The 26,839-nt window shown below is 39.1% G+C and overlaps 1 protein-coding gene across 4 annotated transcripts in view; it reads left to right on the top strand.

Moving 5' to 3' along the window:
• Window positions 1–26,839, top strand: part of LDAH (lipid droplet associated hydrolase) — a 124,634-nt gene that overhangs the window by 77,155 nt on the left and 20,640 nt on the right. For all 4 annotated transcript variants that reach the window (XM_055713710.1, XM_055713709.1, XM_055713712.1 and 1 more), the window contains one exon: window positions 6,842–7,082. In XM_055713710.1, coding sequence (XP_055569685.1) covers window positions 6,842–7,082 — 241 coding nt within the window. The remainder of the gene's footprint in view (window positions 1–6,841; window positions 7,083–26,839) is intronic.

Here is a 26,839-nt window from a genome sequence, read left to right as displayed (position 1 = left end):
TGAGAGGAATGAGTGTATAATTAACATTGTCGGGCTTTATGTTAATATTTTTATAGCTTCCTGACACAATATTCTGGTTTTGGAAATTGAGGGTGGCTGTCACATCTGTGTAAGGTGGCATTACTCTCTGTTGCACTGTTCCTGTTGGTAACAGTTCTACAGTTGGAATCTGATAGCTTGGTGCAGCATAAAAGTTGATGTCAATAGAGACTTCTGATACCTCCTTTAACATTTGAATTTTTTCATTTCTTTCTGTTGCATCTACTTAAGTCACTTGTCCCACCCAAAATATTATTTTGCATCCTTTGCATTTATAACCCTTAAAAATGTGTGGAGTTATGGTTCGCTGCCCATTGCCTTTTTGCTCCCATTTGCCAAGCTGTTAGTATTATTTTATATATATTTATATAAAATTTCCATCAGAAACATTATTATCCAGGCCCTTAATTAATTTTTTGCTGTATTTGTGGCTGGCTTGTTTATTTGTCCATAAAAAGCATGCTAAGTCTTCTCTGTGGGACTTAATTTTTATAAAGCACTTTGAAATGTTCAGTGATGAGATTCTTTATTAACTGTGTTTGAGATGCTTGTTCTGTTGCCTATCTAATATGCCCAAACATTCATTTAGGGTGACAGGATATCTATAAGGTAGAAGGGAAGAAAGTGCACACAGTACGCTCTTACCTCAAACCAGGAGTGAAATAATTTTTTGTCACTTGTGTTCATTCTTTAGTTCTTTTGCTGTGATGAAATCATGCAGGTTTGTTGATACTGAGCTGTAACAGGCAGCTTGCTGATAAACCAATCAAATGGCAGCTTGAACAGCTGAAGAAGAAACCATTCAAGATTTTAAAATACAACTCTATTATATATTATATTGTATTATACTATAATACACTACACTAATCTATATTTTATATAATTTATGACTGAGCAAAGTGAATGGGCAAGTCCAGAACGTCTCGCTCCAATGAAAGGAAAGCCCACGCCCCAAGCCAACGCTGTCTGGTTTGCCCTATGCAGTTTCTTGGAAATCTGCTCGACACAGCTGTGATAAAATAAAGCAAGGACTACTTCCCTGACCCTTGTTGTTTTGCCTGTAGGTTTCTGCATACTGAGTAGAAGAAATTGTGATTAATGTGGCATTCCATGTCAAGCATAGACTGTAGATTACCATTAAGTGCATCGTTATGTTATCTTCGAAAAATTTACTAGCTTTCACTTGATAGATAATAGCTATTCCTCTGCCAACACAACAGAGGAATAACAAAGTAATATGTGGGGTGAACTAATATATATCAAAAGAAGTGTTACTTCTGACAGAGAAACGGCTTTTGCTTTTCGTTGGATTTTGAAGGAATTTTAAATAAAACTTCCTTGCTTTTCTTTCTATCCCTGTGATTTGAAGTCATGCACGTAGTGATGCTGTTGCTACGGAGCAGGGGTGTGTGGCTGCAGGGTCTGTGGGCGAGCTGCAGAACTGTGCTTGGATGCTTTACTGAGTATCAGTCAGTGTGATGGGTCAGTTATAAAACATAATAGATTGCTTCCTTGCTTCTGCCCGCTGGTTTGATCTCTGGAGTTCCTCGTGGGCTCTGAGTTGCATAACTGGCGTGTGAGCTGAGCCTTCTGGTTTTTGTGTTGGTGGTTATTATGTTAACCATTTCTGCACACCTGGTGATTAAGAACAGATTATGCAGCAGAAGCAAATACTCTCCAAAACCTTCCCCACTCAAAAGTCAGTGTGAGCCTCTAATGACTGCTGCTTCTGCCACTAAAGCAGGGTGTACCAGCTGTTTATTTCTGAGGAAGTTTCATTTTCTGATATTTTCTTCAGCGGATCAGAGTCATGTGTTACGAATTTCTTAAAGATCTGAATATGCTTGCAAGGTGTCATGGGCAGGGGTGGTCTGTCCATTGGGAGCCAAGGTATGGGACTGAGAAAGCAAATTCACTGACTTGGAGTCTCTTCTAAAGCAAATCTTTAAAATGGCTCCTGCTCCTTTCTGTCAGTTAGCGTCTGCCTTTTCACATCCTGCCTGCTTTTCTCTCCCATTTTGTCACTCTGTATTACGAGCAAGCGGCATGGTGTAACAGCTGTCTCTGGGCCCTCAGCTGTGTGATCTCAGGAAGGTACACATCTGAGGTGCCTGAATCTGTAACCAGCATTTCATACACATACTCAGGACTACCTGATTTCAAATGTATTAAGCTCCTCCTGGCATTTGAGGAGTTAATAGCTCTGAAAATGGAATAATTTTTTTTAATATGCTTGTAAGTGTAAGTTGTATGGTTTTTAAGCATGGTTTTACATCCTCAGCACTGTAGTTTACCAGTCCCTGTAACAAATAGTATTACCACTGAAACTTCAAATCATAGCTGATGAACATATTTCAACTCTTTCAGTAGAAGACAATAATGAAAAATATTACTGTGGGGTTTTTTTAGCTTTATCTGATCCGCATATTTTTAGTCTTTTTATAAGGAAACAAACATTTCACAAAAATCCTTTGCCTGGTATGGTTGAGACTATTATATTGTACAGTGTTAAACAACAATTCACTGTAAATTTAATTCTTTGGCTTTTTATACTCTGTTCTCATTTTAATCAAAACAAAAAAAAATCCAAATGTTTCTGCAAATCCAAAAACATGCTGAGATAGCCATTAGCTAGCGAAGACTTGAAGGTACTCAGTTGTCACCTTGTCATCTTCTTTTAGATAGGTTAATAGCTGAATACAAACCCCAGATGTACAGAAATATATGTGTTCTTTATTTAAGTAGTTTGGAGGAAGTCTTTGTTTTATTCTTTAGTATTTATATGAAGCAATCATCACATGAAATGAATCATACTCATTTAGGGATCCTGCCTAAACAAAGCTTCTTGGTCAATGCCGTACTTTTGGGGAACAGACATGTAATATTCTTTGCTCTGAGGGCTCACTTTTCCTGTGAAATAAAGTTTCTTCTATGTTGCAAAATTTTACCATGCAGGTCATGCATACCTGAAGTTGATGGACTGATTGCTCTAGATACCAAGGTGTATAAACAGTGACAAAAGTGAAACTTTGAAATTCCCCACGTCTTCCTACTGTGGTGTGTGAAGGAATAACAGGCACAGTATATTGGGCTTTGAGGGTGGTTTGTTCTCTGGACGCATGCTCGGGCCATGCCCCATTCATTTTTTCAGTGATACATACTCTGCTTGACTAGGGACTAGGAGCTGCCTTGGCACCACATTGAATTATGTGAAGGGCTTTCAGATAATGTTAGCTTTTTGTTACTTACGTAATATATGTACTTATGTTTACTTGTTGTTAACAAGTTCTAAAACTTCTGAGACACTGCGTCATATTATAGTTCCTTGAACCATTCAGATCTTGAGCCCTGTGTGATTTATAGAGTTAAAAATTAATGATGAAAATAGAAGCAGCTGCCTGGTGACTAACCCAAAGAGCATCTTTGTCTTGCATATTGAACTTTAATGCATGTGTCATCCTGAGTGTTGAAGTCTTGCAGTTTAATAGTATGTTAAATAAGTTGAATGACAGTTTTACAAATACTGTTTATTGTCACAAAAATCAACAGTGACAATTCCAGTATAATGTAAGGATACATGTACTATTTTTAGCGAGTTGACCAAAGCACACCAAGACTAGGTGATATGACCCACAGCTCTCAGTGACTCCTGGGCACAGGGTGTGTTTGCTTTCAGTAGAGTCACTGGCCAACTTTCAGTAGTCCCCTGATCCGCTCAAGTCTCTGTGACTAGTGTCTCTACTTGCCTGACTCTCTGCCTTCGCATGTGTTTAACTGATAAAAACACTGGACTTTGAATTTGGGGTAATTTGGTTAATCTGGATTTCTCTCTCTAGCTGTATGCAATATTGTTTGTATTTTGCCTGATTGGTATCACAAGGAACATCTATCATTAAGTATGAGAATGGTTTCCATAAATAAAGGGGTCATTAACCTTCACACATTACTTAATGGTACGTACTGTGACATTCATAGCTGTGATAATACCTGGTGCTTATGATAGGCAGTGTCCTCCATCTTCAGAAAGACTAGTTTTATAATAATTCTGAAAGTTGTAACTTGAATATAATTCTGTGCCATCTACTTTATTTCAGCTAGTGTAAGTTGGATATAGGTAAGATTCTGGCATTTGAAAGCTAAAAAAATAATTAACTGATATTGACCCTTTGAATCTCATTAATGTCCTTCATTTTACCTGTATATTTCTACTTCACTTACTGCAAGACACAAATATGACATACTTTTTAATGAACATATGTGTCATTATATTAAAATATGTTAAATCTGTTGTATCTGCAGTTGAAGCAAGCCTGCAGTCAAAATCCTGGCTCAGGAAGCTAGCAGTAAGCTAAGAAATAGCTGATAAGTATCTGACAAATACAGATGTTACATTTCTCTATTACTGTCTGCACAAGATTAAAAAAAGGAAGACATTAAATAAAATTGTCTTCCATCTTACCACCATTTCATAAATTTGTGTGCCATTAAAAAATACAGGAATGCACGGGACACTCTAACAGCATTCTTGGTTTGTCCTTTTTCCTCCAGGGTTTACCAACTTCCCCCAGTGGTTAGTACAGCACTCCAAGCAACTAATCCTGTATCTATAAACTGTAATGTCAAAGGATTAATGTGTGCCAGGGAACGCAGGTCAAATCTGCTTTAGATCACAACAGTTTGAGTTCAGCTCCTAGCTGAAGTATCACAAAACTACTATATAATTTAGTACAAGTCTTGCATTCGTATACTTCAGCTGCTGGTTGCCTTTAATAAAAAGAGGCCCAGGACTGGTTTCCCTGAGAATGTATTTTTCTTTGTCTAAAACCAAGGCAGTATCAGCTGGAAAGTTGAAGGATTTCTTAAAATAGTTCTGTATTTGATATAAATAGCACTTTCAAAGTCTGCTTTTAAGACACTGTGGAAAGTACAGCGTGGCAAGTTACTGATGATGGATGCATGATATGGAGGATTCCCTGTCTGCTCTCTGCCTGGATGAACATGGTGACTGGAGGGATGGGGGGGAATGGTGACAAGTTCCTGCCTGCTACAGCAGGTGCATCTCCTCTGTGCCTGCCCCACCAACCCAGGTGCCCGTGCATGGCAGAGATGAGGCTCGGCAAGTGGAACTGGATGAGGATGGTGGTTGTTCTAGCACAGAGGTGCTGCCAAGTTTAAACAGGCCTACACCCTGCGTCAAAACTGCTGACAGGTCATTGTCATAGGAGACTCCCTTCTGAAGAGAACAGAAAACCCGATGTGCAGACCAGACCCACTTCTGAGGGAAGTCCGCTGCCTCCCTGGGGCAGCCCGGGTTGAAGATGTGAAGAGAAAGCTGCCCACCCTGGAACAGCCCTCAGGTTATTGTCTGCTGTTGATTATTCAGGTAGGCAGCAATGAAGTTGCAACAAGAAGTCCAAGGGCAATCAAGAGAGACTTCAGGGCCTTGGGACAACTGGTTAAAGGATCAGGAGCACAAGTAGTGTTGTTCTCCTCTGTCCTTCCAGTTGCAGGGAATGATGAGGGAAGAAACAAGGAGAGCCAGGAGATCAAGGGGGTCGAGTGCCCCCTCAGTGAGTCCCCTCAGTGAGTTTGCAGATGACACCAAGTTGTGGGGGAGTGTTGATCTGCTGGAGGGCAGGAGACTCTGCAGAGGGATCTGGGCAGGCTGGATCCATGGGCTGAGGCCAGCGGTATGAAGTTCAACAGGGCTCAGTGCTGGGTCCTGCCCCTGGGTCACACCAGCCTCATGCAGCACTACAGGCTGGGGCAAAGCGGCTGGAAACTGGCTGGGGGGAAAGGGCCTGGGGGTGCTGGTCACAAATACTTTTTACAAAATAGTCTAATGTGTGCAATGTGTAGAGTGATATGTGCAATAAGCAGACATATATAAATACATCTATTTTATTTATGCTGTCACCAACAAAGCACAGTGGTTTATACCTAATTATCTGCAAATGCAATATCTAGAACCTCTTTTACTTTACTTTCTTGATACTTCTGTTACATTCTGTAGTCTTCTGTCTGTGAGGCATTTTCCTGTATGAATGCTTACAATATGCTTTTACTTGCAGAAAAAAAGTTGCAGATATCCTTTCAGAATATTTGTTTGATCTTACCATTGGAATATAATTGATAGTAGGTGTATTCATTCATTTTTGGTTAGTGTGGATGGGTTTTTCATTCTATTTTAATGCTACAGTGCATTCTGTTATCGTAACTCGTTTTAAAATACGTGTGTTTCCCTATGACACAGTGATACTGTGCACCGCTGTGCACACCTTAGTGAAGGGGCTGGGTGCTTAGACTCTTTTTCTGACCAAGCTTACCTATGTTGAGCTGCAGACTGAAACCCCCACATGTTGTCAAAACAAAGTTCCCGTTCACAGAGGCTGACATGTTTTTAATTTGTTTGGTTGGTTTACTTAGAGAAAATAGGTTACCAGATGGAATGGGAAGCACTGTACTCCTGCTGACGGGAGAGCCGGGACAGCCCGAGGTGGCATGCTGCCCGATACCCCTGGCGGGTCGCCGTCCCCTGATGCCGTGCTTCCTCCTGCGGGCCACTCTCCTGCTCAGTACTCCCCCTCCTCACCCATAAAACATCAGGAACATGTACTCGTTTGCATCGTCTTTTAAATAATGTAACCTGGGCCAACCACAAAGCCCGACTAAGTGTCTGAGGTGCTGCATGCCTGGAAAGCCAACTGCATTTCAGGCAGAGACTCATTTAAAAACGCAGCCTCCTAGGCTGGGCTGTGGTGCGTAGGCCTTTGCTGACAGATGTTTTCTCCTGGCCTGGCAGGTTCTTCGCTCTGTGCTGCTGTTTCCAACCATAGAGCGTATGGCTCAGTCCCCTCAAGGAAAGCTCATGACCCCTTTGCTGTGCAAACTTCGTTACGTTCTGTACATGCCCGTCTACCTGCTGTCCTTCCTACCAGAGGGAGTCAAAGCCTCCCTGGTGCGGTTTGCTCTGCGAGGAATGAAGACCTGCGATGAATCATCCATAACAACTTCTGTGAATCTCTTCAGTGTGGACTGCATCGGTGAGCACCTCTTATTTTGTTACACCAACTTTTTTATTGCTTTCATTTAGTAAACGTTGATGCAGTTTTGCGGGCAAAAACTTTATACTAAAGCATGAATAAGTTTTGAAGGACAAATCTAATTTTTCTCAAACTAAGAGCATGGGTACAGGAAAATCTCAAATGAGTCAGTTAAAAAAAAAATCTTAAGGGGAAAATAACAAAATATTTTTCCAAAGAATATATATATTTTTAAGAAAACTGATCTATATTGCTAACAGTATCTCATGATTAAAACAGTTTTGCAGTCAAGTTTATGTTACTTAATGTCTGTTTACGTTTTGCATTTCATTCATACTGGACGGTGAAAAGAAATCAGTCATCTGTTTCACAAAGAGTTCTTTGCATATGTTTTTTTAAAGCTATGATTTAACCAGCTGTATAGATTTTGTCTTCTGAATTGGAATATTGGTAAATTCAGAAAAGGGCCTTCAGCCTACAGGGATACGTTGAAGTTACTTTATGCACAGAAGAATTTCAGCACTTTTTGGGGCATACAGAGAAAGATAGAAGATCAGCGTTCCTCCAGCGCATATTGTACACGTATTTTTCACATTGTAGTGAAAGAAACAGCTTTAACAAAGGGAATAATTTCAGATGAGTTATCTTAAGCTTAGAATGAAAACCAGGATATGTATCATACTATACTCCAGGTATTTTGGTAAGTCAGCAGTTGAAAATAATTTGTAATAGAGTTTGCATGCTAACACAATAATAATAGCGAGATGGAAGTTTTGATTACATTAATAGTAGTAAGAACACATTTCTACATGTCCAGTTATGCTGCAACTGTGATTGCAGCGAGGTCCTATAGCTTTCACGAATATCTGTGGATGTGTTGGTCTGTATTGGAGGCTTGCTGTAGGACTGCACAGAGACTGAAAGACTGAAAACAGGATGGACAGTGAGGGTTCTTACTGCCAAACCTAGACAGCCTTGTTTATGTTGTACAAACCTGGCATAATGACAATCGCTGTGTTGCAGAACCTGGTGCCTGACAGAATCAGGCTCCGGGTTGATAACGTATATTTCTGATAAGGAGTACTGTGGTTTATTGCTTGAGTTCCTATTAATGTATGGCAGTTTTATGATGACCGCGGAGAAAGCAAGCATTCAGTTATATGTACAGTAGCCTTTCAGGCTTCTTCCTTTGATAATTTGGTCTCAGAGAAAGGTATGTGAAGGGCTGTGGGGTCGCATCTCCACAAGCCAGGAATCCTTCTCTGGTCCCCACAGATAAACTTTTACCTCTCAAAACACATTATCCACGTCCAGGGTTGTATTGCGAATGGTCCTTGGCCTGCATTAACCTCAAAAAAAAGCACAGCCAGCCATTGTCTGTGAATGCTGTTTGGCCCAGACCACAGCCATGGCAGGCATAATTTAACAAAACAGATTTTATGTGCTGCTGTCGGAGCCTGACTGTCCAAGCTCTTCAGTCCCCAGGTGAATGAGCCCAGCTGATGTGTGCATGTCAGCCTGTTGTGATTTTCTGTGTGCACCAGTGTCTGATCTGTGTCCAAGCTGTAAGGTAAATTAAGGCAAGAAACCAGGCTGAAGGCTCATAGGATGTGATCTCTGCCTATGTTCATTTGTCAAATATTGACTGAATTTGTTATACCAGAATGAAACCCCCTGTGAGCCAATGTCCTGAAAAACGTGCATAAATAGGCCTTATTGATGCAACTAGTTTCTTTTGACTTGGGATACCATCTCTTTCAAGCAGAATCCCCTTTGATTTCATCTTTGGAAAATTATGATGTTTTACAGCCCAGTGACTCAGGACCACATGTGTGGATTAATGATCTTAGGGCTTTCCAGATATTGCCTGTTAACCTTCTCTTGTATTGTTTGTGGATAATAGAAAATGTTAGCATTTGGCAAAAATTTTCTAAACCTAGCACAACAACCAAGTCTGTCTTATGGACTGCTCACCTGTGAGTTACTGAAGCCTCTGAATTTGTGGTAAATGTTTTTCTGATTGATTCCTTGTCCCTTAATAAGCTGCTAGATATGGTTCAGAAACATTCAGCAAATGAAGTTGTTTCTCCTCTCCAGGAAGGTTGCATGTCAACTCATTAAAAATATACATATTGCCTTTGGCATGTACAGCTGTTGCATTACTGTAATTGTAATAAAAGCTGTGATTAAGGGCAGAAAAGATGGTAAAACTTTCCTTAAAACTAATACGTCCGTTAAAACAAATCAACCTGCCAGGGATTTGTTACCACATCCAAAGCTTAGTCACAACAATGTTTTCTCTCCTCTTGAAAGGAAATGAGATTTGAAAACTTAATTATAGCGGAACTCTAAGACTGAGTGCCACTCCCATTGACATCCAGAGTGAAAAGCTCCATTCAGTGGCAGCAGAGTCAGACCCTTGGTTGAAAGAGTCAGTGAAAGAAGAATTACATTACCTCTCTGTCCCACTGTTTCAAATTGTGTTTGTTCCTGCTTCTTATTCAAACTCATCTTTCCATTGTCCTAACTTTACGGTTGATGATACATAGAAGCCCCAGTCACAGAGCAGAAAGCATTGCGATGACACTGTGCAGAAAGGTTGCATCATGTAACATCTTGTCCCAAAGGGGAAATAGTACAGAAAGAGGAGAGACAGCAGGGACTGTAAAGAAAATGGATTGTAAGGAAGGGTGGGAAGACATAGTGCACAAATAATAAAGGACCTATTATAAATAAGCAGAGGGGTCTGAAGGCAGTTTGCCTACCTGGATTAAACTTCTAGGAAAGATATCTTAGGGCAGAAAAAGCATTACAATGAAGAAACTAGCATTTGAGTACTTGCATTTGTGAACCTAGGAGATGAATAGACAGAAAAAGATGTTAGTGACCTTGATTTATCTGAAACATTGTCACTTTGTTTATTCAGGCTAGCAAAACAAGGCTACCTCTATCTAGCACAGTGGTGGTTGTTCTACAAATCATGTACAGCCCTGCAATGCTGGAATACTTTGGCACTCCAGTCCATTGAAACTGGTAAACATTTCTTTGGTGACAGATGCCAGTAGCAGACTTACAGTGACAGTAAACCATTCTATCTACACGGGACAGGATTTATTGTCCAGCCATTTGACTGGCAAACTTCCTCCATTTGTTTCTGTAAAATTTCCACAAAAGTACAGACATTACATAATGGGTAAACACTGCAAGGCTTTTTTGAGAGGCAGGCTCACAGGTCAGAGGTTAACGTCTGGATGACAGTGAAGATACAGATAAGCACAATAGCAAGAAAAAACTCCCATCTGGCCCAAATGAAGTGTGTCCTTTGTGATCTTGAACCTGTGACTTCCCCGGAGGAATCTCCCTGTTTGTTTAACCTGTTTGGGGAGCAGGGGAGCACTGTACTCAGGGGCAGGGGGAGGTCTGCTTTGTGCACTTTGGGCAGGTTGGGAAGGGGGGTACTGAGAAACCTGAAATGAGGGTTTCAGATGGGTTTAGACTGTCACATGAATGAAGGCTGGAGACAGTAAATTTGCAGTTTATTTTCAGCGTCCAAGAGATGTTGTAAGACAAGGAACTAAGATTAAAATTAAGAGTTTGGATTAAAATTTTTTCTTGTTCCAGTTGTGGAGACATTCAGATTTCATGTGAAGTGTTTACGTTTCACACATTTTACAGAGAAAAAGGGCTAAGGCAGTTTGGGACATTCTACTTTTATTCCCACAGGACTGTATATGAAACAAGAGTCCCAACTGCAGTATTGAGCCTTGTCTCCCAGCAGTAGCTAATTCCCTCTGTTGGCTGTACAGGATGACAAAATTACATCCCTGAAGTGCCATAGAGTAAAAAGCTTTCTCATAAGATAAAAATTGCAGAACTGTCAAATAGCACCTGGGAGATAAATTTGTATCAGAAGGCAATGAAACATAGGCTTCCAGTTGCTATGAAAATGGAACATAAGCATTTAAATTGACTACGTTACTTCAAAATTTTACCTCCAGGGAGCCAACTGGAAAACTACATTCTGAGTTTGAATTACCCCAACCATGGGATCTGTCATGTCTTGAGATCTGCTTCTATTCCAGTTCTGTCTTCCTAATCAAAGAGATTTTAAGCGTGACATTATGGGTGGTCTTCACCTGACCAATGTGGACATCATGCTGTCTGAATAGCTGACATGTAAAGCATGACAGGGAATCACACCCTACAAATGACTGTTCCTCTTTATGGACTGCAAAGGGACCCTCTGTCTACTAGATACCTAAAAGTAGAGGAGATAAATCCCACTCCGTATTTACTGGCTGTTCGTTTTGCTGCAGACATCAGGAAACAGCGTAGTCTGAACTGTCTGTGCAGCCTTCACCCTTGCTGCTAGGACAGTAAGATATCCTGTCCTTTGGCTGCATGAGCATTTACAGCTGCTGGTTTCTAGCAAGAGTCCTGTTTCCCACCTTCTTTGAAACTTCACTTTACATCTTCACCTCCGCTTCCCGTAAGATGGCAAATAAGACAAGTAAGACAAGATGGCAGATTTTTGGAGAGCTCTTTTGGGGGACTAAAATGCTGTAGAAATAACTACCCATCTAACTGAAGTACTTGGGTAAGGACAATGCGTGGTTTTATATTCATGGCACTCATTAGTGCCTCCACCTATTCCGCTTATATTTTTGAGAGTTAAAAAACAGTGTTTAAAGTATTAGGTAAGCACTTGATAAATGAATTCACCTGAAATGGTGAAATAAGAGTGCTTTGCCCCATGAAGAGTATTTTTAAAACCTGTATAATCACATAGCTATTTTTTTGTTTGTTTGTTTTTAAATTCAAATGGTGTTCTTTTCTTGCACTGAAATTAAAATTTAACTTGTAAAAATAACAGAAGATATGATGAGCACCTCTAAATTCAGCATGGAAGGCAAAGCTCTTTTGGTTTTGTTTTATGCAGCAAAATTGAAAGAGCTCTGCTTTCTGTGCTGAATGGAACTAAAACTCTCCATTGGGGCATGCAAGGCCAGGGGGGAGTTGCACATTATATTCTCATCTAGGTTTTATTATTTCAAGCACTGTACTAGCACATTTAAAAAAGAACCTGACATTCAAGAGAAGCAATGAGCAATGAGCCCAGCATCACATAGCTGATAAGCAGCAGAACTGTACATAGACCTACGTCCCAGGGCAACAGTTGATCTACTGAACCTGCTTTAACCATTAGTTTAACCTTATAAATATATATACATATGTTAGTCATGAGCAGCTTCCATGAACCACATTGGTTAGACAGGCTGACATGCATGCAGTGCATTTTAAAGTAGAGACACAAACTGGTACTACGAAGGATTTCAGGTAGCACCTTGCGATCTCACACCTACATTTTTTATAGAGGGCGGGAGAATAAAAGTTTTCCCTCCTCCCTCACTGCTGGACAACTGTGCAAAGATGTTTGAATCTAGACCAGTACCTTTCCGAGTTGATTTTCCAGGCTAACTGAAATCTAAGTCCTGTAGTAAAAAGTGATTGTCTTGTTTCTTCTGATGAATGAACATTTTAAACAACTTGTGGCTGTAATGCAGAAATTATTTCAAGGTTATTTTTCTACTTTTACAATTAAATATGTATAGAATTTCAGACATGATGTATATAGCTAGACAGAATTTCATGGAGAACAGAATTTGCTGATGTGGGACATAAATTACATCTACATAAACTAAACACTATTAAATCTCTACAGTGTAGTGTAGTATATCACAGGCAGGCAAAAAGGATGAATCAGCAGGTCTCCTTTCTTCTTCCTACATGCATTCTTTGATACTCAGTGGGGCAGAAAGAGGTCAAAATGATACAGGAGATAATCTCCCTCGCTCTCACTAGCATCTAACATTCAAGAGGAGTCATCTTTCCTGAAATCAGGTAACTCTACAGCTGTCTCTTACAAGGTGTTTTTTGCCTGTATCTGAATTCACTACTGCCAGTTATTGCCGAGGGTCAAAAAGCTGCTTTAGGTGGCCCAGCAGTCTGGCCCGGCATGCTAAATCTTCTGATTCTGCAGAGTTTCTCGGCAGGCTTCTGTATGCTGTCACAGTTGAGTCCTATCCACTTCTGACATTTTAAGTGATGATTGTAATATGTATTTCTGCAAAGTGTTTAAGAGCGTGTTTCCTTACCTGTGGAAACACAGTAATATTTTATCACCTGCTTCGCAGGAGAAGGGGCCAAAGAATAACAGTCTTTAATATTTTCATGTTTCCTCTGCTACTGTTTATTTTCCTGTGTGGTGCCTGACTAAAATGTTTGTTTAATGCAGTTGGACAACTCACCTTACCAAGGCAGCACTTAAGCTGACGGAAAAAACTCACATCTGCTTTATTCTTTCTGTGAGTGAACTAAACTTTTCCTTATTTCATAGTAGGATGCTCATATTAAATTACTGGAGGCAGGCAATGACTTTTATGTATTTATAGTCCTATTTATTTTTTAAAGTCAATCTCCTTCATAATTTACCCTATTTCCAAAAGAAAGAAAGATGTTTAACAAGGACTTTTATTACTTGCAAAAGCTTTTACTTTCCTGTGAAAGCCTTGTGAAAATAATAGTAATAATGTGGAAATTTCTCATTATTTATTTCTGTTAATTATTCCTCTTTTTCTTCTTGGAGGGAAAACCCAACGTAAAAGCCTCCCGTCATAAATATTACTCATAAGGCGTGAATGTTTTGATAGTGGAACTGGTGATCATTTCCATGAAATGTGAGGCACAGTTGGGATTTGGTTGGGAAAGGGGAGATTGTTTATTCACCCCTGGTGGGGTTTCGTCCCCAGGGATATGATTTACTCCCACAAATTTGCAGCGAATCTAATGATGTGTTGCAAATGGCATGAAAAAGGAAGGGGTAACATCAACAAATCAGAAAAGATGTTGAAAATAAGTGTGTGCCAGTTAAGTGCTAGCAGCTTTGTGCTAGCCAGTGCCAGGTAGCCATCTGCAAATGGGCACTTTTATTTTCCCTGGGCCAAATACAAAGACCCCTGAATTCAGGGGAAGGATTCCCTTCTGCAGTAGGCTCACACCTTTTGTCTCAGAGGTGTCTGTCTAAACTTCCCCAAGGAATATCTGGAGTAGGGCTTGTAACTCTCTCATAACTTGTGTTTACTTGTTGGGAATTTAGCTTGATTCATCAAACTCTTTCATCATGCAGTCCCAGCAAAGCACTTAAACACAAGCTAAATTCATACACATGGGTAAACTATAGGCATTTGTGTCTTGGAATAAGGTGTGGGTTTCTTGAACGTGACGTTTACAAAGCTACTAATGAATGCGGTACCTGTCATTCCATGTGCCTAAAGGGGACACTGGTCTTGATGTAATTCCTTGTAGTCAGCTAAAACCATATTGCAATCTGCCTTGCTGCTGCTTCTTGTCATGAAAATGTCCACCAGCTTTTACCATCTCCCTTGCCTAATTCTTTTGCGTGACAGTATTGGCAAGAGGATAATGCCTGCAGAGTCTTCTTGGATCTTTGGAGGAAATACTGACTTGTCTTGAGGAAACCCCATGGTGCAGGAGATTGCTTGCTTGTTAGTGCAATGGTCAGGTCTATTTAAAATGAGCTTTAAAAACAGTGGTTTATGTTTAATGAAGGTTGGTGTAGAGTTCACCCGTCAAGCCAATCAAGGCCACTCCACATGAGAGGAAGTTCACCTGGTTCAAAGGATGGGTAGTTCAGTTGCTGAATTTCATCAGGGGTTCCTCAAGAAAGAGTCAGCATCAGGTCCCTATCCAGAAAAGCACTTAAACTGACCTCCATATGCAACTCACATGCATAAACCCTCATCTAGTAGAGCATATTAATCCTAGTAAAGCTCAGACAGGAACCACAGTGTGGAGATGCTAAATCGCTGCAGTGTCCATCCTGGCCGCTCCCTGTGGGACTGAGCACCACCAACACCAGACCTTTCTATGCTCCTTTTGCAGGGTAAGAGAGCAGACACTTTCCAAAACCAAAAATCTGGACTCCAGCAGAAATCCCGTCATTACAGCCATCTGCCAGGGTATGTGAGATCTTAAACTGGAGATTAATTTTTCCAGCTAAGGGATAGTTCTGTCATTTGAAGATGATGGGAGTTGTTCCAAAGTAACTTAGGGCAGGATTTCAGTTTCCATCACACACCCCACTTCACCTGCACATGCTTAATCACACAAAATAAATGTTTTTCACACTTCTCAACAAAGCATCTATTGTTTGTAGAGCACCTGGGTGTAATTGTTGAATAGCTTCTTATTTTTGCCTTCAGTCTCTACTGTGGTTTCTCAAGCACAGCTGCCTGATTTTCTTGTATAGTTTTGATCTTCCTGCAACTATAGTACCAAGCATATTGTAGAAGTCCATCATAACAATTGCAGCTATTTCTGCCTGTTTATGTCGATCATGGTTATTTATTAACTGGTATGTTTTCATTCTAAATTCAAGTGTAAACTTAAGCAGAACCCAAAGTCAATGTTTATATCTTGTAAACCTCTAAACATCAACATTTTATCTAATGTGTGTGTGCATGTGTGGAAGCACATGTTCCTGCATTAGTCATCCTTGATACTAAGCAGTTCCTTCTGTTTGATGTTTTAAACAATAAGTTATACAATATTTCCGAGATTGCTGTTGGCAATAATTACTGGTAGAAAATATGTTTTCCCCATAGGAAATTACACTACTGTTTGGTATTATTAGTTCTTACCACTGTTTTCTGACTGCTTCTGAGAACAGAGATTGCTTCCTCAAGAGCAAAGAATAAACTGGAAAGGAAACTAGTGTTACCCCTGAAGAACCTTACAATTAGATGGGTGAACTTACCAGGAAAAAATGTGACCAGCTAGTAGTACATTCCCTGAGTTCAGTCTCCTTTTTGCAGGGCATTTCGATTTAGCATGGGAATCCAACCTAGAATTGATTCATCACTTTGCAGTTTAAGCAATTTTGCTTTAGAGTTTAGAGGACTTTTGAAAGAGCCATGTTACAGCATGTCAAAGTACAGATGAGCTCTGTTGCACATGAAAATAGTAGGTTTTGGCAATAATTGTCCCATTGAAGTGATACTGTTTTCTTCTAGTACCCTCTGCTTTAGTCTCTCAAAAGGATGAGCAAATCTCTGTATTCATATCTGCAACTCAAGTGTTGAACAGTCAAGAATTTCAAATTTTAGACTCTAAAATCTTTAGAGCAGAAATTGTGTTTTTCCTGATGGTCTGAATAGCCTCTGACACACTGAAGTCAGCTCTTGGCTGGGACTTTCAGCATTCCCACACAGTATAACTACTTCTTAGTTGCAAAAAAGATCTAATAAGGCAGTCGGTTAGGACTCTTTCCTTCTGCTACAATTTTCAGCAAATTACCAATTTACTTATATATTTTCCAGTTTACCTTTACAAATGCCAGGAATGAATGGGAATTAAAACTTGCCAATGTTTTGCATATTTTTTAAGTATTTCTCAAGCATTTTTTAATACCAGTTTATTGTGAAATTATCCTGCTGCCAGGCAGATTTACTAAGGGAGGCATCAGCGAAGCCTTCTGGGAAAAACTGGACTAAGAATCTGTAGAGGTTCTGCGGGAGTCTCTTGTGTGACAGAAGAAAGCATCCTTTCAGGCTTTTCTATCTGCAGTACTGCCAGTACCTGACAATGTGTCCCCAGTCTCTACTGTGGTCCTTAGCCAATGCAAACAAGTGTCTAAAGTAATAGCAATAATAGCAATTAAATGGCAAATAGTGAAATAGCAGATGCGTTCTGTGAAAAACTTGACAGTAAATGATAGTTTTGTAAGGCAGAGTATCAGAACTGTCCTGGGAAGCTACAGGGTCAACATGGGAAAGAAAGATGTATGGAAACAAGCTATAGAGAGTGAGAGACTAATGAGAGTGTAATGAGGTTGCTTGTTTTTCACAAAACATAAGACATGGTTATTAAAACCACTGTACTTCCTCAAAAGAATATTTGCAAGTATACATGGGTGTATAGAGGTTGGAGCACTTTCAATCAGACCAGTGTCATGGGAGCTTTGGCTTCCTTGACCATGAAAAAGTGATTAACATTGAATCATTTAGTAAAGAAGGCCTGATGATGAGTTTAAGGGGAAAGATAAAAACAAATTCTCTATCATGAGCAAAAGTGCACTCATGAAGGATCTAAAATTATGCTAGAAAAAGAGATTTATAAGACATCAAAGAAATACTGGCAGGAAGATGGTAGATGATCTAGGTGATGTGCAAGTAATGTAAACTTCAAAAGTATGGAAAATAAAGTAGTCTTGCAAGCTTTTAAAAATCATCAAAATTAATAATTAATTGGCTTAACAGACATAGGTGAGAGAACTGACAGAACTAGAATATCAATATAAAGGGACCTAAATTTATTGGTAAAGAAGAGCAGGGAGAAAGGAGGATGTATGGACCTGTATTTAAAGACAGGGAGACTTGCTGAATATTGTGTCCACCAGACCATGACAGATGGATTCAAGAGACTTTTTCTGAGGAAATTCCAAGCCATCCAAAGAGCAGTATGTAGTGTGCTTGATGTCTGTAGAGGAAGGAATTCAGCAACATTTAGACTGTTCATCCAGTTTTCATAATGCATTGCCTTTCATTTATGTATTTATGCTAGGACAGTAATAGTTAACATGTCTACAAACATAGAGCTCTATTCATCCACTAATCCCCTTAAAATCCTGTCGTAGTTGGTGGACACTTGTCTAATCTATCTAGGTGACTACTTTAGGATAACATGAATTGTGTTCTTTCCACTGACTGTGAAGGAAGAAAAATTAAGCTTTAGATATCCATATTTAATGAGGTGAATCCCATGACAGATGTCAAGAAACTATGTCCTTCAAGGAAAAAAAAATAGATAAGAGTTGTTTAGACTAAACAAGGGACAACTGATAGACGTGGTAAGAATTTTCAAGTAAAGAACAATTTAATTCACATGTCCATGATAGACAAGGTAATGTGTAATGGAGTACCTTGCAACAAAGGTGATTCAGTTTAGATTTTAGTTAGTTATAAGAATAGAATTGTAGACTGGATTTCCTAGGAAGGTAATAAAACTTTCATTTGTACTTCCTAAGGACAGGATGGAGAAGTATCTGCTGAAAATGACACAGTATCATTTATTCTCCTTAAGACTAAAAGACCGATGGAAATTCCTCCAGCCCTGCAATGTCATACACACTAATTAAAGATCCAAGACTAGGATCCAGAATTTCAGAACTCTAATAAGAGGCAATTTGCCACAGTAAGAACCAAGCAAAACAGATGAACAGACGCAACATATAGTGTTTGAGGAAACCAAAATATAAGCAAAAAACGTCAGGTACTAGTGGAAAGCAGATCTAAAAATTCAGGAAATGTCTGAATATCTGAATGAATCTACGTTCTGCAGGCTGAATGTATGATAGAGAAATGCTATAGTACGACCTGGCAAAGATAGGTGGGTTGCCTCTAGAATCAGCTAAATGAGCATAGGACTGGTGGTTCTACTGGCATATGATTATCTGTACTGTTTAATGAGTTTCCTGGTATGGTTTTAGCCTTCTCTAACTAGCATTCTTCTAGTATTCAGGCATGGTTCAGGAGTTAGCACTGCCATGTACCTTTCCCAATAAGCAGTTTGGGTAGAGGAAAAATTAAAACTGTGAAAACAAGCCGTTCTATTCCAGCTGGCCTCAGGGCCACAAAATAGTTGCTGGCTTCTTTTAACCTGCAAAAGCAGCAACAGTTTGATTGTTGAAAAGCAGTTGTGAGAGAACAGACTGTGGAAATTTGACTTCTCAGTTGTCAAAGCAGAAGCTGGGAAATTGGTAAGTCAAAGTAAGAGATGGTGCATTTAGTGTTTGAAGGGGGGTAATACAGATTAGGAAAAGGCATTTTACAAAGGTATTGATCAGTGAAAAGAGGAAAGGCTATCAAAAGCAAGCCAGTGTGGAATATGGTCTTTACAGAACACTGTTTATGGGACAACAGAGCAGATTGTTTTCTAACAAATGAGTACTTGATGATGATAAAGGCAGATAAATCATTATTCTCCAAACCATCAAGCCACGTCTGGAAGTACTGTACTATGCCTTGGGTTTGAGAGTAAACCTGTAAGTCTCTAACATCAGAGAAGGCAAACTAATAAAAAAGTTTTGTTCAGACTTTTATGTAAGAAATGCGGACTAAGTAAGCAAGTTGTAGCCACTTTTCAGTGTTTTACCTGAATCTAGTAGAATTGATGTTCAGTACATGTGACCCTGATAGTACAGTACTAACCTAGCAGGATATCTTCCTAGAGACAGTAACAAATATTGCAAAAAAATGAGTTCCAAATTTGAGGAATGTAAGCATTATTATACTAACTGAGATAGACTATTGAGTTACACAGGAACTAATACCTGGAAATGAGATCAAAAGTCCATCCTGTCCAGCCTCTCAATTCCAGTAGCAGTCAAAACAAAATGCTTCCAAGAAGAGGGCAAAAACTCTGCAATGCAAAAGTGTCTGCCAGTTGGTAAAGGCATCATTCTTAGAGGTAGAAGCTTAAAGACCTGAAGCTTTTCTAGTGGTATGTATCTCTAAACTTTGGCTGTAGCTCGTTAATAGAGTTCCCAGTATTTGTTGACCTCCAGTGTCTTTGTTGTCACTTGCTACTTTCTTAGCCCTGAGAGGTTCTCACTGTAACAGGCTGTATCCCACACGCTGTATCATATGTGGTGTGAAATGGATTTCCTGTTACAGGTTCTGATTAATTCTACCTCTTAATATTCATTTGTAAATGAGTTGCAAAAGTTTTTTTAAGAATTAAAGCAGTATCTTCTGGGCCTGGCTGCACTTCAGATTTGTGTTTTTTAATCATAATGAGCTGTCTTTTATTAAATGCGCCAAACACAAAGGAGGACAGAGACAGCTGGAAAGTGTTATTTTACTGAAAAATGCATGAATTAACTAAATGACATTCAACCTGGAAAAATAAAGTTAATAGAATACATATGAAAAAAAATATCTAAAGCATAGGTTCTCTGTAGGTGGGGAACAGAATCAAGGAAGCAAGAAGTAGTGGACGGGCAAGGTAGGCCAGGAGGGGTGGTAAAAACTTACCATGCTGCAGGGTCTCAGAATACCCTACAGAAATACAGAGAATACCCACAGCCTGCACCACAGTCACGAAGGGGTCACTGGTCTCTGTTACAAACTCCTCCAGTTCTAGCTAAAGAAAGTTTATTCATTTCTTGGTGAAAAAAGATACATAGTGTACAGTGGTCTTAGTAAGACAGTGTAAGAAGCCCCTCCAGTCTCTGTATTCATCTGCTCAGGGGGTCAGTTGGTCAAAATATGGTGAGAGTAGTGGCACCAGATTTGCATTTGGGAAGCATATTGAAGGTAGGGCTGTAGTCCCCTTTTCCTCTGAATTTGTCCACTCTGGGAAATCAGATAGTACGTTCTTCCAAGGTTAATGTTGTTGAAATTGTGCTGTCTGGACCCTGAAGTAGAAATTTGGCTTCATGTTTCTCCCTGTACCCATTCCAGAGCATAGCTCCTACTAACTTACAAAATAGAACAATATTTTGATGTGTGGGACTTAATAAATTTACACCTACAGCCACAATCTTGTTGATAGAGTCAACATAATCTGAAGCCAACAGCAGTAGGGAAATGAAGTGAGCTCGGGTAACCCTTTGTAGTCTTATGTTTATTTTAGACTGATGAACAAGCTGTTGAAGAATGCGTGTGTCCATCCATTAAAGTGTGGAGATTGGGGCTATCTTCACAGCCATTCATTTTTGTTGGAAAAGGAACTATTCTGATTACTTCCTGAAATTCATTAGCCAATGAAGTTAAAAAGGTAGTTGTTTTGTTTGCTGGGGTTTTTTTAGTTTGTCATTGTCTCTGTTGTTTCATTGGTATGGCATCTCTTTCTATTCTTTCTGTCACAGTAAATTCATCTCCTTAGCCTAGCAAAGAATACAATATTGTTTTTATGTAATTAAGATACCGACTACAGGGCAAAACCGCACAGAACAATATCTAGTCATGTCAGCACAATAGAGTTGATTTTTAAATTAATCAAGGGCATGTATATCTCTCAAAGTTTATTAGGGTTAAGGCAAAAATACTTATCTGTAAAAAATGAAAGAGGGTTATGTGCATCATGTGTAAGTCTTTTTTTTTTTTTAAGATTTCTTTCCATACAAACATAGTTTCAACTCAAGATTGAATTTCCACAAACAACGTAAAGAAAGTAATAATAACCCGGCTAGACACGTGTTTCTTCAAAACTTGGAAATCTTCTATTGCGTATGTCACAGTGCTTGACTGCACTGTAGATATATCAATGTGTTTGAAGTTCAACTCAATAGGTACAGGTATTCATCTAACAACTGGCTAATTGAATTGGTGGTTAAATAACCCTAAGCACTGAAAAGCTTGATTGATTTCAGTCATTATTGTTTGTGAAAACTAATAATTTAGCTGAAGGATATTAAGTCCTTACTGTGACACTTTGGGTTAAAGAGCTACCAATGATATAAAGCACTCTTTTCTTTTCTAGATCCTTGATTTGAGCCCAATCAGGGTTCCTCTATCACAAAACCCCCACAAATAAATCAGACGCATTTTGGCACAGTTTGTCGTCTCTGCTTAGCAAATGTATAAGACTAAACTGACACTGATCCTTAATCACCTTTAATCCATGGAGAGGGAATGATCCTACCAGGGCAGGAAAAAGGTCATTGGCAGGATCATGGGGAGAAACTAAGTTGGCAGTTAATTTTATAAGCCTGACCTGAGAATAAATGAAGGGCTTCCATTTTCAAGGTAATCTGTGTGTATAAAAGATTTGCATATAAAAAGTCAGGACATTTTAAGAAGGTATTTATGTTTTAAAAGCACAATAGACATGGTATTTGTCTATTAAAACTTTTGATTTCACTTTTGAGCTCTAAGGCCATATTGTTTATGATAATTATATAATTAACAATAGATTTTTTCATTATTAAACTCTGGTGACCTGGTTATGAATTACAAGGGGTATCATCAACTTGAAATGGAATAGAATGTATTAAAAATGCTTTGAGGTTCTGTAGCTGTCACCAGGTATGTTGACCAGTTTCTGTAGATTTGTAACCAGTTTTTTCTTTTTTTGAGAAATGCCTTTTCTTTCCTAGTTGCTATGTGAAAAACCCACATGAAGGAATATTTACAGAGGCCATGATGCTGCAAAGATTCATGTTATATGCTTCACATTCTGTGCTTTAGATTATACCACTGACCCAGGCCAACTCATAATGTATCAGTCCAGCATATGCATACAGATTTGAAGGAATGGGATTAGACAAACAAAAATAAGAAAAAAACCTGCTGAAATTGGCTTTAGACTGTTAAACCAGATAAACGAATTGAATAAGCAAAAATTTGTTGGCACAGAGCTAAGGAGCTTTGATATGTTCCATTCCTAGAAATCCTAGGCTGATTCAAGACAAAATCTTTAGGAGCCTGTGTCCTAGATAGGAATCTAGAGACCAGAGGTACTGGGTTGTTGCCATGCAGGCAAAGGATGAGAAAAGAATAATCTTTATTCCTTTCTTCCAAAGTCTTTTCAGGAGAGGACTGCAGTTCATGTATCCTCAGTGGATAGAGATGGCTTCTTGAGTCAAATCTCTGTGAGTCAGGATTTAGGACTGAGCTCCAGCCTTGATACTGCAAACCATCCAAGCCAAGTGCTGTCAGGTCATTGTGTGGGTCTCTGACCAGAGTTCTGAAGCACCCACATTCAAGTCCATGAGAACTCCGTTCTTATTTCAGGATATGAATATCCAGGTTACTAAAGGAACCTGTACATTTGTTGTTCATCTCATTTACACATCTCATCATACCTATGCTGTGGGGTTCTTCAGACACTGAACGTTTTTGTGATTTATCACTGGTTAAGTTCCACCTTCAGCAAGCAGATTGGCTTGCTTTCAGTAGAAAACTTATCAACTTGCCGTAAAGCTCATGCAAACACTGATTTATTTATTTTTTCATTCATTGTATTTCAATGCAAACACTCACCATTTTATGACAAGGTCAGCTTATTTCAGTTGAACCGAGTTATCAGTTAGGGATTGAAGGAACACATACCACTTTCAAACTACAAGACAGTTCTAATCCTTCAAACACTTAACATTATCACTTTAAGCATTCCTGTTGAAAGCAGAGGCAGCAGATCTTATGCAGAAGTGTGTGCGTGCGTGCGCGCAATATTGTGTCCTCCAAGCCTTTTGTGTTGGTTTCGCTGAGTCAGTTTAGAGAAACATCTGAAATTCAGCAAATACAGTTTTCTCATAGGGACACATCTTGACTTCCAATGCTTACAGGCTTGCCCTTAACTCTGGTTTTGATGTGTTTTTCATTGGATAGCTTTTAAGATTTTACTATTTGCTCACTGTAAAATGCAGCATTCAAGGTAGTAGTGAGCAGTTCTAAAGGGACATGATCAGTCTGGCTCTGTAAATTCCATTATTGTTAAAGAAATACATTTTTCAAGGACTAATTAATAGTCATTATGTTTACATAATGCTTTTCACTTCAAGTATTTTTGAGACAGTCTACAAAAACCACTCCATTGACATAGCAGCCTGAAGTATGTTTATAAAATGCGGAAACTGAGACATACAGATTTTGTAATTTGCACAGGGTCTCAGAGGACTTCAGTGATAGTTCAGAAAAATTCCAGGCCTCCTGACCTTTCATCCCACATTCAGGCTTATCTTTCACATGTAATGATTTTTCAGAATACTAATTTCAAACTTCTTTTGTCTTTACTAAACCCCAGATGTTACTCTCTCCAGTGAGTAGTGAGACACAGTGGTGAATGCCAAACAGATTGAAGCTGAAGCTACATTTTCACCCCAACTTCAGCATGTACACCAGGGTCACAACTCCGATACAACTTCCACACAGCCCGTTATGGGAATTTCCTGTGTTTGCATTTTGAGCCAGGGTCCTGCAGACTCCTGGATGTGCTTTATTTTGTGCAGTGACTAATTCTGCAGATTGCGATGAGACAGCTTCATCACTCAGGAAGTTCAGCACATGGGCTCTAGTTTGATTTTTATATTGTACTTGAAATCATGACAGTCAAAACCAATAAATATTTGTTCCAGGACTCTTGGTAATGATTCTGGGAATCTTTAGAGATTTTCTGCTAAAGCAAGCATTAGCACAGGTTGGAAGTCTTTCCAGAGACTGTAACCCCAGAGAACAAGCACTGACAAAGTGATCTCACAAGACGACCTTCCTATGCATAGCCTAGTAAAGATTTCAGAGGCCATTCATTTTGTATGCCTCAGCTTCTGGTTGTGCCCGGTTCACAGCCTGGTTTTCAGAGCTGCTGAAATGCTCATAGTAACAGTCCCTGGGAGCCTTTTGAGATGGCTTTCCAATTACACACAAAAAGGCAGTGAATTCTTCTGAGTTATTTCCTTTGAAAAAGCAGCTCGGTATTCATGAAATAAGGAAACAGAACCAGTTTTTTTGAAAAGGAAAGAACTAAATATTCAAAAAATGCCAAGGTTAGCAGAGTATAGCATTAGGAAATAGCAGAGAGGTTTCTCCCTGAACTTGTGACTTAGCTTTTGAGAAAAATAGCTTTTCTGAAGAAGCCCAGTTTGACATTCCGCAGCAAGCAAGAGAGAAGGTTATTGTTCCTGCTCTATAATGGTATCTCTTTCAATACAGCTTTCCATAGACATTAAACATCTTACAGTGTAATGTGGATTAGAGGGAAGCAGTAGATTTAGGATATTTTGCCCTTAATAAAGATTTCGACAGTGTCTCCCATTATATGTTCTTATAACAAATTTGGGGAAATATGACATACCTGAAACAAGTACCAGACAGATTTTGGACAGTTTGGAAAATGGGATTCAGGAGGATTTTTGCAACTGGAAAGATGTAGCCAGTGGGGTTTTGTAACAGTCTTATCTTCATTCCTTTAGTATTCAGTAGTTGTGGTAGGGATATGACTGACAGAATACAGTGTGTGTTTGCTGAGTTTACAGATAGTGCCATGCTAAAATATGCTGCAGATACACTGGAGAGGAACAGGAGCAGAATGACCTTCGCAAGCTAAGAGAAGGGGCTGGGGGGCTGGGAGGGGAGAATGCTGTCATTCCTTAAAGAGCCGAGTTGTTCTGTACATAAGTTAAGCGCAAGGGATGGTAAATTCACTCACTAGTTAAGCAATAGTTCTGCAGGACAAAATCCTGGGAATATCGTGGGTCACAAGCTGATGTGGGTTAATATGTCATGTTGTAAAGTAAGACATGATTTTTTTATGTATGAAGAGGTACATGGGCTGAAACGGCTCTACTGTTGAAGAGAGAAACACTCTCTAGCATGAGCTGAAACAGTGTCAGTAAAATTCAAGAGAGAGATGAGCTGCTGGGCATATCCAGAGGAAACAAAGCAAGAATGATAGCAAACCTAGAGAATATTACATGAAAGGAGAGATTGTGGGAGTGTAAGTTATCTTGCCTTTGTAGATATTTGCCCTAAGATTGATTGTATTAACTGTATTAACAATTAGAGAAGCTCAGGGCAACATGCATAGATGTCAGTGCAGCAAATACGTATACTTATCAGTTTCCTGTGGCAGTAAGGTTCATAGTTAATTGCATGTGACAGTAAAAAAGTACTTCCTTTTATTGGTTTGCATTTTGTTGTATTGTGCTGTAAGAGAGGGAAAAACGGTGTATTGTGAAGTATCATGAACATGATGGCAAGAACACATCTTTCATTGTGCTGCTTTGATTGTTTTCACCACCATTCTCAGTTTTGCAGTGTCCTACAGAGGTTGTGCCTGTCAGCATACACAGTTTTTCAGGTGTGGTCATGCTGTGTGATTTCTATAATGGTACTGCAGAATTCTTTATCATCCTCCTACTACTGTTTATGAAACATAATATATGATTTGATTGGAATTTTGAGTAAATGTGCACAGTGAACGACTGTCATCTTAAGGGTGTCCAGTTTCTGATTCCATTCTTTGCATTAATTTAGAAGCTTGTAATGGAAAATAATATTATGATTTTTTCCTGCATGTATGTTGCTTACCATTTCTTCAATTCAGATTTCATTTGCTAGTGCGTTGATTTTTTCTCTCTCCTCTTCAGGTCTGTCCCACACTTCTCACTTCCTGGTCCTCACAAACTGACTAGCATTGTGTTCTGTGCAAATGCTATCCATAATCTACTTATCCATTGACCAGATCATTAAGAAATAAGTTACCCATTATTTTAATATGAAGCTGGACTAGAATCTTAGGTCAGGTTTCATCTCATCTCAGTTTAGGCATTTAATTCAAGTTAAGCTCTAAAGGCTTTATGACTGAAAAGAGAGTCATCTTGAGGAGTGATTTAACCCACCCCAGAAATTATCAAATCACCAGGTATGTTCAATAATTATTTAAAGATTTCAGTAATAATCATGACTTTTTTTTGTATTTGTGATCAATCTAGAACTTATTCCTTGTTGTGATGAAAACCATCTAATCTAATCTACTCCTAATCTTTTTCCTTTGCTTTCAGACTATTTTTTAACACATTACAACCTTTCATTTTACAGCTGTTTCATTTCAACCAAAGTTTATTGTGTGAAATGTAAAAGAGAGCTTTTAGAAGACCAGCAATTTTTGTCATCTGGTTGTGTTTATTGAAGTGTTCAAGAAATAATAGATAAGTAAAATGCTATTTTCCCTTGTAA

This window comes from Falco cherrug, chromosome 6 (genome assembly GCF_023634085.1).
Source record: "Falco cherrug isolate bFalChe1 chromosome 6, bFalChe1.pri, whole genome shotgun sequence".
Lineage (NCBI taxonomy): Eukaryota > Metazoa > Chordata > Aves > Falconiformes > Falconidae > Falco > Falco cherrug.
The sequence above is the reverse complement of the archived record's forward strand: the minus strand, read 5'-3'. Positions and strand labels throughout refer to the sequence as shown.